This window comes from Taurulus bubalis (assembly GCF_910589615.1).
Source record: "Taurulus bubalis genome assembly, chromosome: 5".
Classification (NCBI taxonomy): Eukaryota; Metazoa; Chordata; class Actinopteri; order Perciformes; family Cottidae; genus Taurulus; species Taurulus bubalis.
The window spans coordinates 21,111,261-21,127,603 of NC_136593.1; the positions used below are offsets into that span (position 1 = coordinate 21,111,261).

Consider the following 16,343-nt stretch of genomic DNA (forward strand, 5'->3'; position numbering starts at 1 on the left):
GCAGGCTTTGACCTCTAATGGGATTCTGTAGGCCGGGTAACTCATTAAGGGGCTCTGCCTGCGTCCATAAAACTAGAGTTACGACGCTTCAGTATCAATAATGATCCCACTACAGAGAGGGAGACGCGCTCGGAAAATCAATGTCTGATCGGGAGGAAAATCTGACAGTGGAAACAACGGCAAAGTTCTTTCGGCGAATGGTTAAAAAATGACACGACGAAGGCGTTGGATTATTATTATTATTATTATTAACCTTGACCAAGTCACTATTGTGACCAAAACCTTCAAGTTGGCCTCCTTAGGACGGGTTGAATTGGCGACACCGTGGTGACTGTGGGAAAAGCAAGTGCAGTGTAATCTCCAGCAAACACTCCTTGAGCAGCTTATTGCTCACTACCATCTGATCTCACTCTGCAAACGAGTAGTTTTCCGCAGAAGGTAGAGGTGTGCTGCCTGTCATGTGTCACTCTTCAACTCACGTCTCACTGTAGCTGCGTCTCTAAGCTATGTCTGTTGTCTTGTTTTGGAGACAATGTTTCTCGAATAGTTTGTTTACAGCAGTTTGCATAATGAAGAGCAGTAATCTGGTATCTCCACCCTCTCTTGATGTATTCCGCCATGCATTTCTTACTTATATTTCTGATTCTAAAGAATTCTGATTACAATTCTTCAACAGTCACATCTAATAATTGAATGTACTTCTTGTTTTTTTTCATGCAAATCTGTTATCCTCCACCTCATACCTTGTTAGACTGACAGGCTTCTACGAAATCCTTACTAGGATAAAAAAAACATGACCCAATTGTTTTTATTCTGATCGTATACACACAATAAAACACCCTTTTGTGTGTGTGTGTGTTGAAGGCTATAGCGTATTTGTGGTCAAAGTTACATCTTGTAATATGTCCCGGTTATGTGAGGCAAGATGTTGTTGCTGCTGAATGATTGGAAAACACGTCCTTCCGTAGGTGCAGTTTCAAACGGCACACTTGGTTTTTTTACTTCGGGGACTGGTTGTGGAGACGAGGTCTCTTCTTTGTCCTTGTTTGCCAGGCGTTGCTGCCTGGATGCTGTGCAGGTGTTACATCATATGTGCTAAGGCTTGTATGCTCATTTGTCACTTCTCTGGGGGATTCAGGCACCCTAGCGAGGTCTGCGACTACACGTCTGTCTGAATGGAGAAAAAAAAAAAAAACATCAGCCCAATTATTCTGTTCAAATGCATCGCAGTTAGAAAGGCGACGGAATAAGAACATATGATTCATTCCTGTCTCAATAAACCTCTTCACGTTCTAGCGCAGTGTTTACCATGAAGTTGATTGGCTCGCTGTTTGCAATGCAGACTGTGCAGTAAGGCTTTTTGAAATGGCCACATCAGAGCGCCATGCTGTTCACTAACCATGCACAATACATTTACAGCGTGGCTAATAGTATTGGCAGAGGAGCAGCGGTGGTGGGCAAAACAAACAAAAAAAAAGTCTGTTTGGAAGCAGTCGTTTTGTAAAGTATTATGTCCCAAAGCACAAGCAGTGCTTTCAGGGATTATACAGGAAACCATGAGTCAGAGGTTTCCTCTGATTGAATTCATCTTGCTGCAGAACACATTCGTCTTTGTGTGTGTGTGTGTGTGTGTGTGTGTGTGTGTGTGTGTGTGTGTGTGTGTGTGTGTGTGTGTGTGTGTGTGTGTGTGTGTGTGTGTGTGTGTGATGCTAAATAGGTATTTCCAGAGATACAAAAAAAAGTTCCCAATCAAATTGTACAAGCCATTATGTTCTTTCTTGTAGGTCAAATCACTTCTATATTGCTGATAACCTAACAATAGCAAACAATAAAAGCACATTCAGTCGGCGACATCGCATTTCACACATGATAGACTCTCGCATTGATGTCCTTTTTTTTCCCTTTTCGTTTTCGCTCTGCGACTTCTATTGTGGTTCCAATCGTGGTGAAACCTCTCCCAAACAGGTCAGACTGGAAGCACGAAGACAGTTCAGGACGGCACAAATAAGAAGCGTTTTTCAGGCCGTTAATCTTCTCCTTTATGGCCAGCTTAAGCGAGAGTGAGCACAGTCTGTCCAAAAATATCTCCCTTCCAGCTCTCAGAAGATCGATGCTGATACCATCTGAATAGCTGTTTGATTGTAGCATTGTTGGATGACATTAAAACCTGCCAGCCCTCAGTGGATTAGTTTCAAAGACCCAGTATACACAAGGCTGCTGCAGAAAGAGGGATGGAGTGGGGATCCGTGAGCGCAGAGGTGGTTGTTTTTGCAGGGAGCGTATTTGTGCCACAGATTCGTTTTTCACAGGAACACGGCTCGAACGATGCATTTTAATCAGACAACATAAACTAATGGGCTGCATTATTTTGCAACTCCTTAGAAATCACGTTGAACTATAGCGGACAGGAGAATGAAACCATGTGAAAGAAGAGCAGGAAGAGTTGATTAGAGACACAACGTTTCGGGCATCAAATTCCCAATGTGAGCCACGTCTTCATCGTCACAGACCGCAACTAATCAAAAATGGGAACCATAATTCCAGACCCAAGACTGAAACACTTGAGACAATTATCACATTAATAACGAATCACAAAATCTGTAGTACACAAATCTAATACAAAGGGATATAATTAGAATAGTTATAATATACATATATATATAAAGATGGGCAAATATATTTCTTTCCCTCATATCCAAACTGTGAATATCTCAAATCACAAATGTATTTATATTGACAACAATCAGACATATCATTCTGGTCTTGAACAGAGAGCATTTATAGATCCAATACATCCTTTTAAAAAGCAGCACAAGAGAGATCAACTTTCTCAAAGCCAATAAAAATATCTCTTTTTTAAAATTATTATCACTTATGGATGTGGTCGTTGTCTCAGGTATTTGATATTTAACTCAAACGTTTTGGGCTTCCCTTTTCAATTGATTGTTGCAGTCTATTGTATTAACCTTTATGGTAATACATTTTCTGAAAGTTCCTTCTTCTGTCTGCGTGTTCACAGCTGATAAATGCTGAAGCAAGCACCTAAATTATGCAATTTCATTTCAACGATTGTAGGTTTTTTTTGTCAATCCTTCCTGTTCGCAATTTAAGTGGCAATCAGTTTTGCAATGGACAGGTTTGACCTAATCACCTAATTAAACTTTGCCAACTGGGGTCATGTTTGTTATTCTGTCGATTCTTCCTGGCCATTCATGTTCATAGTGATGCAGTGATGAGACAGATATAAAAACTTCAGATAGAGTCCGTGCTCAGTGAATAGACTCATGGAACATTTCTTTTCATAAACCGTGGCTCCGGTAGAAATTTAATGATACCTGATATGACAGTGAAAGGTTTCAGAAGGCAAAAATGGTACAGAATATAAAAAAGCGCTGCATAAAAGGGTCCATCTTAAGATGAATAGCAGCTCGTAAATGTTTAAAGTACCAAAATAAATACAGAAGTCGACTATAATACATTCAGATGAGAGAAAAAATCTTCAGACTGAGAAAAAAACGAGGACTGAAAAGATCAAAGACTTTTCCTACATCTTTACATATTTGTCATCCCATTTTTGGTTTGAAAATCTTTGACTTGTCGCTATAATGTAGGCAACAGCCAATTTCCAGATTGCTGGGGGTATTCCCTGTGGCAGTAACCTGCTGCATTGGGCTGACATGTTTCTCCCACAAAGACACATGCAGATGAACAGCCAGAAGTGAAACATCCCATCGCAGGTGCGTGAGGCCTACTGGGAGGCCTGGTAAAGGTACCTGAGTGTTAGAGAAACACAGGGTTCGGATTTTAATGGTGACCTACTTTGGTTCTGTTCGGCACGGCTCCACTGCATGAGGACTTGCTAAACAGCTTCCTCTGAGCTGGATAAGAGGAATGTTTCCACTCACTCTTGCTCCCAAAGAATGGAATCAATGTTGGGGACAGCCTCACACATACCGTATTAAACTACTAATCAGAATTCAGACAATTTGATCTAACGAGGTACAAAGAGCAATTTGCCGTAATATTTGATTTATTTTGTTCTGTCCCTCAATTTGTAAATGGTATGTAAAAGGAATCGTATATGTATGGCGCCTTTCTGGTCTCTCGAGCACTCACAATTCATTCACACATTTGCACCCATTCATACAATGATGGCAGGGGCGACCATGCAAGGTGCCACCTGCCCATCAGGACTATCTAACATTCGAGAGCAATTGGGGTTAAGTCCCGAGGAACAATCAAAATGAACTGGAGGAGCCAGGGGATCGTTTTTGGGTTGGTGTGAACGCCAGACTCAAACTCTGGTGCGTACACAAACAAAACCACCCTCTGGTCTGCCTCGGAAGGGGTGATTTATTTCTGGTGTGAACATCATTCAACCCAATCATCATTTCATTGGTTAAAGAAACGTTTGCTTTAACTGTTTTTGTGACCGGTGAAGTAGTAGCCTATTTTGCGTTTGCTACTACTGAATTTGAACTTATTGGTTATTGGACCACAAATAACACAATAATTAGCTAGCTAGCTAGCGCAGGCCCTCCGCCAAACTCCCTGCCGCTAGGAGACTAGTTTGACCACAGGAGAGTTGTTGGCATCTCCGTCGCCTCCTAGTGGCGGGGAGCGACAGAGAGACTGTTTAGACCTAGTGCTGCGACTGGCCTCCAGTCCACTGTTTGGCTCATTTTCTGTTACCAGTGTAGCATGACAGCATGGTGGAATTAGCAAGCCTGCAAACCATAACTCCATTGAGCCGTACTCCAACAGAAGAGAGTCAATAACACCGAAGGGTGCGACACAGCTATAAGCTACGACGAGACGACTTGCTCATGTTCATTGCATAATTTAGTTTACGAAGGAATCTTAAAACCAAAGTGTATTTAATGTTCTTAAAGAGTTCCTTTTTTTATGAATGAGTATAAATACATACATACTAATCATGCTTCATATTTTTTATATTATTTTTATAAATATGTTATTTTGTATACTTCAACAACAAAGAAAATATATCAGTTTTGACTTTAGATAATAATACAGATAATAGTTAAAATAAAGATAAATGTGAAATAAACAGCTACAGATACAGATTACAGGTCTGTGTTACTCCCCTTATTATGTATGCAGCCGACACCCCTACTATTGTTATGCCTTGAGAAATTGCACGGCGCCAACAAGAGCAAAAGAGAGCATAATGCCTGCCGGTGACTGGATTAAGATAAATATGCCTTCTAATGGAAGCTGCACATGCAAAAAGATATACTATATTTGCTAATGTTTATGTAACGCATTATATATTTGATTTGGCATATCGCCTCAATAAATAGACGAGGCATAGCTGTGGAGATGGTTTCACAGATATTCACACTCACTGAATGTAGCTCTGATGATTTATGAGTGATACATATATTATTCTTCGTCGAATATAAAATTGAGTGATGTAGAATTTCTGTCGCTCTATCAAGTGACACAGCCTTGTTTTTTTTTATTTTGACATGTGTGGATTAATGGGGCCATTGTAGTCTGATGGGGAAATTTTTTCACAGCTGCTGGTGTTTTTTTATGTTGTCTGGTTTTTTTTGGAACCTCCGTCCCCAATTCTACTTTCTTTTGAGTTTAAGCGAGTTCAGATAACACAGAGGAACATATTCTATGCAATTTTCTACCTCGTGAGGCAAAGATTATTCTTTTCGCTGATAGCGGACACACAATAAGGTTGGTTAAGTGCATTTCCGTTGGAGAGCCCTCGACTCACGCGGAAGTCGGGATTATCTTTTGCTACAAATGGAGGACCGTCGCATGTTGGCAATGAACACACAGTCAATTTTATTTATTTTTTCCGTTTTTTTGCCCAAGAATGAATGAGGTTACGGCGAGCACAGCGGGCTGTTTTGTAACCGCAACATTCGAAAGTTGTCTGACAGATAAGATTTGTTGCGTCCTTGAATGAGCTCAGTAATTACTACTGGATGATTGGGAAGCAACTAGCACATGCCAGAAATAATTAGAGGGGGATGAAAAAAGATGAGCAAGAATGTATTGTTTTAAATCCTCTTTTGGAGGGATGTTGGTTAATGGCTGAGGGGCTGTAGACAGAGATTCTTTCCTTTGTTTTTACTCTAAGCTTTTTGTTCCTTATGATATCAGCGTCCAGATTTATGCAGATTGCATGTTTGTCAAAGGTGATATATTTAAATGCTGTGTTTAGTTTTGCATGAAAAAAAGAGTAGCTCGCCCCAAAACTAGAATTAGCATGATGTTTGAACGCTTCTGGGGAGATTGGAAGCATACTCTGATGCTGTTTTTAAAGACAAAAAAAAGAAGTAAGGTGAGCCGGGAGACATTCTCTTGATTTAGATTGCCTATTGAGCAGTTCTTTGAATTATGCATCACCCCGTGCATATCGTCCTGTACGGCTCTGTCACTACCTTCACAACACAATGCTGATGTTTCTGTTGCTTCAAGGTTTCCGTAGTCTGGAGACAAAATTGCCGGTTGTGAGCTCCATTACGGAGAAGGTGTCTAGCTGATTGTATTTGGATGTAAGATTTTATGGATGTGTCCAATATCAATGTTTTGTTTCGAGATGTTTGGTGATTGAGTCAGAAGATCAAAAGAGAGGGGAACTTCAATATTAGCCACAGAGTCCATAGGAACCCTGTCATTAGATGTGGAGAGAGCTTAGGTAATAGTTTGGCATTAGGAAATTATAGATATATAAAGGGTCAACAGAGCCATCAAGTCATCAAATTTCCTGCCAAAGTTTTTTTAAATATATATATATCTTTCCTACATTTAATAATACAAAAAACTTAATTGCAAAAGTACAAAGATTACATCCATAGCACTTTAGAAAATATAGTGTATGTATTTTGCTTTCAAATTCTAGTGTGTGGGATTTTGCGTCAAAAATCACAAAAACACAATGATTCTTATTTTCAGGTTATTATTTACTAAAGCAACATACTTATGATTTTGTTTTTATTTAAATGCATAATAATAATAATAATAAGCAATACAATTATACATTCACAATTCATGAATTTAAGTTTAAGTTTGGTGTATATACTGAGGGAAACTCAAAAGACTATGAATTAAATGTAATACAATAAAATAAGCCTTCTTCTTCCTGTCACAGCTCAGATTACTTTACCAGGTAACTTCCGGGTCAAGAACAGGACATGCATGGAAACTCAATAAGGATGTGGTAATGGCAGCAACAAAAAAAAAGAGAAAAAGAAATCACTAGACTTCCTGATAATATATTAATGACATCATCCGGCCTTCACTCCCACACTTTTAGACCATGATGCACTGCACTGCACACTCATTACTCTGAGACTAGTAGAGTCAGACCAGCAGTCACTTCTCGCCTTCTCTTGTAGATTGAGACCCGATATGTATGCCATTGTCATTCATGCACTTTGCTGCTTTAATTTCGCTGCACATGTTATACATGTATGATGTATGCATTCATTATATTCCCCACAATCTCATATGAGATTTGTAAGATATGTCCAAAAATTCAAATTGACGAGTCGGATATTTACTAAGTGTCTCAAAGAAGGCGGTGGCTAACAACTGGCTTGTAAAACGTCATCACGCTGGACGATACCAACTTCCTTTAGTCCGCTCAGTGGTGGTGACGTGAAGCTGGTATGACATTGCCCTTTTCTTTCTTTCGTGTCATGGAACAGTACATTTTCCTTCTTTCTCTTTTCCTTGACCTCATTATTTCCTTTCACACGCCCGCATTTACACATTTAGGAAAATATGCCATTAAGATATTAGAAACATTTTGTTTAGAGTACTTTACATGCAGTGCAAATAAAATTGTAATTCAATGGTGAAATGTTTTCCTTTACAACCACCATCAACACTGCGGTTCAGTTTTAAACAGATTCAGGCCGCAGACTTCTGAAGGTCAAGGTGTATTTTTTTCAAAGCAACATTGATTTTAGTTTGTATTTCTTCTTCTTTGTCTTCTTCCACCACTTCTTCTTTTTTTCAGATTGGTTTGTAAAGTCCAAGACCTCTGTTTACCTCAGCAACTCTGGATTCTGTTCTCCTCAACTTTAAAGAAGAAGAACAATTAAGCGAAAGCGAAGAAGAAAACCGTGATTAAATCTGTTCATTCTCCTTATCTTCAAAGTGTCATTGATACTTTCCAAAGCCATGCACAGGAAGCACCCTGCGTTAATGGCGCCTTAATGGAGTAACTGAGACTTCTGTTGTGCCGCTTACGACAAACCTCTCTGGCCACACGAAGCCAGCAGATTACACCTCTGCACGGACACACGATCCCCAGCATCACCGGGAAAATAAACAGAAGAAGCAGTTTGACAGACGTAAATGAAGGCATTGTTTCCAGACAATTGTTCGGCATTAATCAGGCTCTATATCCTATTACCGACTAAATAGCTGCTGTAGACACGTCCCGCTTCAAATCATTCTTCTCAGCGCCGCGCTGTCGCGACAGGCGGTTCAAATTGATATGTTTTGGCTGCTTGTGGTTTTTGCCCTTCTAAACGCTAACACAGAATCAACCTGTTCAGGCCGCCGACTAATTGGCTTCTTTTTCTTCGCAAACAGGCCGCTGTCTAAATGTGTTGTCTCTCCCTGTGTCCTACAGAGAGCGGTGTCCTGCAGAGCCCCGTCTTCAGCAAGCAGCCCGGCAGCATCGTGTACCCCGTGGAGACCGTGGAGAAGAACAGGGAGGTGGTGTTCAGCTGTGAAGCCCAGGGAAGCCCGCCACCCATCTACCGGTGAGTGAGCGACCGCAGAGCGCCATTTGCCCGCTTGCTTTTGCACAGCCGACGGTGACGGCATCCGTCATTTATTTTTCCCTCGACAACCTATCAGTCGCAAATGTCTCCATCTCGCCTCGATCAATCGCTCTTCGCATGCGGGCAGCTCTGAGCACCGGCGAACGGTTGGAAACCTTAAATCCCCATGAATCCTGTTACATTACATTTCATTTAGCTGACGCTTTTATCCAAAGCGACTTACAATAAGTGCATTCAACCATGAGTACAAACTCAGAACAACAAGAATCAAGAAAGTACAATTTCTACAAGAAAGCAGCTACAAAGTGCTATAAGTAGGAGCCATTCAAGTGCTGGTAAAGTGCAATTTTCTCAATTCAAGGCAGTCGGAAAAAGATGTGTTTTTAGTTTGCGGCGGAAGATGACGGAAGTCGTGACTTTGTTGAGTGTTTAGCTCGCAGTGACGGAGCTACAAGCCGATTGACTCGACCACACCATGAACCCGCAGAATAGTGGCGGTAGAAGTGTTTAGACTGTGTTCTTGAGTAGAAGTAGCACTAGCACTCTGTTAGAAGTGAAACCCTGCTTTCAAAATGTGATTTTAATTAAAAGTAGGAACAGAAAAAGTAAGTGGTTTGTCACGACTGAAGCATTACTTAAATGCTGTTGCTGTTCAAAGCTGAGCAAATAATAGCTACTTAAGTGGCTGGCATCAGCACAACCTGAAGGATAAATCTGGTAATTATTCTATATTTTTCTTGTTGTCGACAAATCCCATTAAAAAGTGAAAAAACCAACAATGAATTGATCCAACGAGTAAGTATTTTTCTGTTTACTAAGCCTGATGTATCTTATTCCTCTGTGCCGTAGAGCTCCGCTGTTGTCAGAAAAACGGTTAAAAACACATCAGCGAGCCACACTGCTGCGCTGGCTGACATCGTCGTGATAAACATTTCCTTTATTTTTTGGTCAATCTGACAGAACCGTCCCGCTGCTGAAAATACTCACGAGTGCTCTGAATGTGTGTATTAATCCACTGCTGGAAATAGTCCGCCAACAAATACATTCATTCAAGCGTAAGTGATCTTTGCTTAACAGCGCAGTGCGCAGCTGTTTAAGGATTTCTGTTTGTGTTTGTGAAACAAAGTAAAATGTCTGAAAGTAATTAATCTGGATCCATTTCTAAAAATGCAAGTGGAACATATGGGATGTGGCTGAGAAGCCCAGACAGGGAACAGAATGAAATAAGTGACAGACACATCTATTGTTGTCCATGGGATTTGTTGACAATAATCAAACTTATGTTTAGATGTGATAGATTTATCTTTGGCCTATTGAGGGTAGACATTATGTTGGCTTAGAAATCAAAGTTGCATAACTTCATATTGTCACCTACTACAATCATCACGTTTTCAGCTTCTGTGGTTGCAGTGAAAACAGGAACTTCATTTGACTTGTTGTGTCGCCCATTTGCCCGAAATGGGAACAAATAACGACATAAAGGAAACGCAGGGAGCAGGTTTAGCACACACTCCATTGCAATAATACGCCGCATGTTTACATCACCCAAAGCATTATGGGAGCGGTAGTGCCTCAGCTCAAGGCATCGCCATCATGAATGGCTCGACAATCTCGAAAAGTGCACTCAGTAGATAGCAGATCTCCGCCAGGCGTGTCTGCCTCTCCCCTCCCGAAACAAAGAAGAGTCGAATCTCACTCAGTTGTCCCCCGTGGCTCCCTTACAGTCAAGATGGCAGTGAAGATATACAAAATTAAATAAAAAAAAACAGATTTAATAATGTTGTGTTGTGCCTTTCTTTAGAATGGAATTAAAAAACAAACTTTTCTATGGATGTCAGTTTTTGAGGCCAAATTGTGGCTGGTTAAGAATAGTGAGGAGTCAGCACTCAATTACGGTGTAAAACCATGAATACAATATTTTCTCCAAAAACTGGCAGAAATACTAAGAAACAAAATGTTTGTTGGTTGTTTTGTTTTACATGAGTATATTTTGTAACAGTATTAGGAATCGTATGTCAAACAATAATCATCCATACATATATATTGCTTTATTATCCCTGTAACACTGACACATTCAGAGATGTTTGTGTTGTGAGATTTTTTTCTATTAAAATGATTATTCTATTATTTTTCTTTTTGCTCCTTTGGTGGATTTAGGCTTGTTAAACTGACATTTCTACACATTTGTTTTGGTTGTTATTTATTTCACCTAGAAGTAGAAATGAAATCTTCAATGGGAAAAATCAGTGTAATTCTCGATAATCGAGTGAGAATACAAGGTAATCAGAGAATTATGGCTTCGCAGCGCTCGTGTGATTCAAACTGAAACGATGAACCGCACAACAGCGATCACACATTGTTCCTTAGATCTCAGACAGTTTAATCCATACATAACACTTCTATTCTCAAGCTGAAAACCAAAGAGCCTCTAATCTTACAAAGCCAAAAGCTGCCAGTGAATTCGACTTTCTAGCCGACTCATAAAGGAGTCGGGAGCTCATACTTTCCAGTGTGCTTTACGTCAGCGTCCTCTTAACGGTAATGGAGCGGAGGAAAGTGTCCGCGCCGGGCCGGGTATCATTGTGTCCTCTGATTCAGCCTCCCGCTCATCCCGAGTGAAACCGCTCCAGGATTTGTCCCTTGATGCAGCAACAAGAGTCTTGGCTCTGTTGTTTTTTCCTAGCTTTTGAAACTTGTTCATCCTTGTGAGCTGATCAGGATCATAGGAATGTGTTACATGGATTCTATTTTGTGGTGGATTTTCCCCTTCAACTGCACTGCTGGAAACGTGTCTGGTCCGTCTGCAGCCGAGGAACGCCTGTTAAGCTTTGCATTGCTGCTGCAGAGTTCAAAGAGCAGCTGGTCCCGCCCTCTCTTTATTCTCCCCTCCTCACATGGACCATTAGGCTATTGAAAGAGGGTTGTGTTGTGCTGCAGCTTCTCTGGCAAGTAAAGAGTTCAAATAAATCATGTTTGCCCGCCGTAAATTGCTGGGTGGGGTGAGAATCGAAAAGGATTGGTACAGTTAATACTTTGGAGCCAGCTTAGAGCATGACCTAATCAGCCGTTTCCCGCCAAGGTCGCTGCGTGGACCCGTCAGAGGCTCCTAAAAATGTGTTGCGGCGAAAGGACGGCGGCTAAATGGCGTTCAGAGACTGCACAGCTAGAGCATCGAATGCAAACAGCAGATATGGCGTCAGTGCTCACTATTGTTTGCACTAAACCTGAGTGAATATATATATAATATATATATATAATATTTTCACTGCATATACTTTGCATATACCTTACGTTTTTGCACTTTCTTCATTGTTTAATTTTCTTAAATTTAATACGCTCTGCTGTTCTGTTTTGTTTTATATATTGAGTATTTTTCATACCAAATATTTGTGTGTCTTCTATGTAACTTGCTTGCTGCTGCCACTATCTATCTATCTATCTATCTATCTATCTATCTATCTATCTATATTTTCTTGTTTTAAAAAACAAGAAACATGGTCAGGTTGCGGAATAAAAATATATATTTCCAAGCACTCAAGTGAATGCTAAATGAATATGACTGAGCACTAGTACTGTGGAGTTGTTTGTATAGTGCTACATCCATACTTTTACCCATAATAGAAAGATAATAGTGTGTCAATTTCCTCGTATCCGACTCTCCCAAGAGGGAACAAAAAAAGTGGATGTCCCATAATGCATCGGTCATGTTTATAAAAGCATGCTCGACAAGAAGGCTGAATGTTTACCACTTATCCAATGAGAGCTCGACACACGCAGACTCCAAAAGGCGTATTTAAAACACAAAATTAAACCAGTTTTCTTTGTATTTTTGCTTTTTATGCTTAAATGTTTTGTGCATTCATATTCTAACGTCTTTGCGTTGGATGCAAGCAAAATATTCAGCCTTTTTGTAGCAACTATGAAGGCAGAATTGTTGACACATTCTGTAAATACATAATGGTGACAGACATTGTTTACAAGCGTGTCACATATTTAGTGTTGCAAACAGACGGGAAGAAAACAAGGCTACATGCAGTACAATAACTACATAAATGCTTGCAATCTGATAAGTTAATAGAGCAATTTCCAACATGTGCCATGCAATTATGGATGAACCGGACTGCCCAGCTGATATCTGCTAAAAGAAGAGCACAGGTTCTCCACTCAGGCCCGGCTAGACTTGAGGAGTTAACTGTGGAGTCACTGGCAAGATAGTCCCTTAGTCTTCCTCCAGTTTCCCCTGTGTTAAGTCAGACGCTGGTGTTACAGTATACAAAAACAGTTTAGTGCAATTTTTTACTACATTTAATAGCAAACAAGGAGTTACTGTCAAGCTTCGAAAATGGAGGGCTGGCTCGGAAGAAGCAAAGGAAAATAAATGATTGGAAATTTGAACTATTTTGGCAGTATAGTGAATGGTAATTTATATTTGTCGGCTATTTTTTTCCGCTTTACATGGGAATTCTCCTCAAGAAGCACCAGTCGGGGACACTAGAGGCTTCTTTATTTTTTAATGGACTTCATTTACAGTTGTTCTATATTGAAGCAAGAGCTATTGCTTTTATAAAATGGTCTTAAAGTATGGCAATATGAAAGTTACAGACACATTCCAATGAAAATACTTTTGTATTCATAAATAATACATACGCCGCCATCATTTGTTTGAGTTTTTTTCATCTCAAGCTAACATCGCATTGGTTTCAATATTTGGCTCTTGATTTGTGCACTTAATTTCATGTGCAACCACTGTTAAAACTCTCCGGCAGGATGCCTTCGATAACCGCTGGTACCAAGCGTTGACTTAATTTGTTAGCTATTTGTTTGCTACGTGTCATGTAGCTAGTCGATTTTTTATTTTATTTTTATCTCAAATCCTTTTCCCTAGAGAAGTGAACCTTAAACGTTTCCATTTTGCAGAGAGTTTTAGAAGCTAAATTTGACACTTTTATATTGTTGGCAAAAGGGACCCTGTCGCTGCTAAGCAACCAAGACATATTAGTCTAATGAGTCATAATAAAGTCTTTGCAGCAATATATGGTTATAATGTCACGGACATGAACTAATCAGTTTCAAGCTACCTGTTCTAAAACTGGATTTAGAGCCAAACGGGAAAAGTAAGCAGTAGCAGCAACGCATCAAAGCTCCAGCTTTAAGAAAAGGAACAGACCGCCTCACATCCACGGCCTCATAAGCCAGATGGTGTTGTATTATGCCACTGTGTGCGCGGCCCTGTTGTTACATGATTGCATAAAGCATGTGCCTAACAAATGGAACTGCTGTTGTGGCCTGCTTGCCAGCATAAATCGTTGCAAATGGATTTATTAAATAATCTAGTTGATACGTGTTTTGAAGTAATCTGTTGCTCCGCTGTCGATGTGGCGGTCGACGGATTCAGTTTCGCCCCGAACCGGTCTTAATTTGCCCGCAATTAGAATGTGCTCGAGCTTCACACAAATTAGAGAACCTGTCACTTAGTGGCTTTAAAGACGCCATCTAATTGGCTTAGAGCGACAAGAGCTGTCATAGGGCATTCCACTTGTCACAACAGAACATTGGCACCTCTGGGTGGGCAATTAGCTTTCACTTCCAGTGCGTTTAAACTACCACACACATTGCACACGATACAGCGCGTTAAGGTCTTCCTCCGACCTTTTTCAACGTGGGAACGTGGTCAGTCGCAAAATATTTGTTGCAACTTTTTGGTCTTCAAGCTGTCGCCCAATTTAAGCGCTTCAATGCGGAAACGATGCCGCTGAGTCTCTCCGAGCAATTATTTATATATATATATATATATATATATATATATATTTGATGGAACCCCTTTTCAGAAGCAGAGGCAGCCATTATCTGAGGCTGATGCTGTCCACTCAGCGTTTTTTTTCATCCGAGTCAAAGGTGTTACTTGTCTGCGAGATATTTATGTTGATTTTAGTTTGTTCCACCTCAGCCGCAAACGAATCGCTACCCCGGTCCTATGAGACTACTGCCACCATACGCCCCCACCCCTCAGGCTCCTCTCTATTGTGTGTAGTAATAAGGCTCTTGAGAGCGAGCACTTACTTATGACTGAACCAAAGAAGACCATTGTGCTACACACACTTTGTCTATTAAAAGGAAAGAAAAGACAAAAGTCTGTCGAGGCGCTTTTGTGAGTGCTGCACTGCCCGGCACCACGAGTGAGACATTTGGGTGCAGCTAAGCAACACATTCTGAAATTGTTTTCTTCACGTAATCAGCTCCTACTTGTGTAGTATGTGATGATCCTGTACCGAAACGCAGTTGATTTATAGCGAATGTGTCCATCCTCTAGGGCGTGTCATGCTACAGAAGATGTAAGAGCAAATACCACACCGATAACGCAAAAAAAAAAGAAAAAGAGGTTCTTATGCCTCAGGGCACCAAATTGGCACACTGAGGAGAGTTAGGCAGCACTGCACACAAACAGCTTTGTAGCAACTTCTGTCTACTGTACAAAAGGGCTTTAGCAAAGCCCTTTTTTATTTTTTTTAAACCAAAGCTGCTTTCTTTTACAAATGTAACAATACGCTGTTTATTCCCCAGCTGAACCTAAAGTCATTCAGAGACAATTATTAAAAAAGAAAGCAAAAAATCAAAGCAGAAGAACTTCTCTTCGAAGAAACAATCAACCGCCAAATCACCTCAGGTCCAAATAAATATCTGCATTGTCCATTTTCCATTAAGGTATCAAATGCTCCTTTCATGGTTGTTTATCCGTGCGGAGTCTTTTATTGCTGCGATGGTTTTACATCAAAATAACAAACAACAGAGTCAGATCGCTCTTATTTTTTTATTTATTTGTCTAGGTTATGGCTTGAAACCATTTTTGTTCTGATATGACTGAGTTCCCTTCCACCTGCATGTTTTTCCCTCATAAGAGGCATCTTCTGCATTAAAGAATTAGAGAATCTGTCTCCGTTTTAAGTGAATTACACCCTTCGTCGATCAGGCCTAACGCCAACGATTATCACGTGGATCGGTCTGGAATGCACAAGCGCGACGGCAAGGTTGTAGGCATTTGTTTTAATTGTCGCGCCATAATGATTAAGCTGCATTTGTATGCGCTTTGACTGGGGCCACGGCAAGATGGATGTCCCGCAATGCTATCTGTTCTCAGGGAGTCAAGTCCTTGGCACCTCCGTGGTTCACTGCTGCTTAGATTAACACAAAGCCGGGGGACACCTCGACACTTTTTTGTTTCTTTCCTATCTAAAAAAAAACAATCAAATGTACAAGTCACGTTCCTCTTCTTGTAGTCTGGAATGCTTCCCGGTCCACGCTGAACAATGTTTTAACTTGTTAATTTACATGTTCATTTTCTGCATTCATTTATTTACAGGTGGAAACTGAATGGCACAGAAATCAATCCCAGATCTGGATCTCACTACAGCTTGTCTGGAGGCAACCTCAGAATCAGCCGTCTGAACAAAGACCAAGATGCTGGAACGTACCAGTGCCTCGCCTCCAACTCTTTCGGGACCATCGTCAGCCGAGAGGCCAGTCTAACCTTTGCATGTGAGTTTGTTTCCCGTCTCTCTGGGTAAA

At 40.6% G+C, this 16,343-nt stretch overlaps 1 protein-coding gene across 1 annotated transcript in view; it reads left to right on the plus strand.

Annotated features, from left to right (window-relative positions):
- Window positions 1-16,343, plus strand: part of cntn4 (contactin 4) — a gene marked incomplete at its 5' end in the record, with an annotated part of 121,723 nt that overhangs the window by 16,650 nt on the left and 88,730 nt on the right. The window contains 2 exons of the mRNA XM_079218912.1: window positions 8,627-8,759; window positions 16,138-16,313. Coding sequence (XP_079075038.1) covers window positions 8,627-8,759; window positions 16,138-16,313 — 309 coding nt within the window. The remainder of the gene's footprint in view (window positions 1-8,626; window positions 8,760-16,137; window positions 16,314-16,343) is intronic.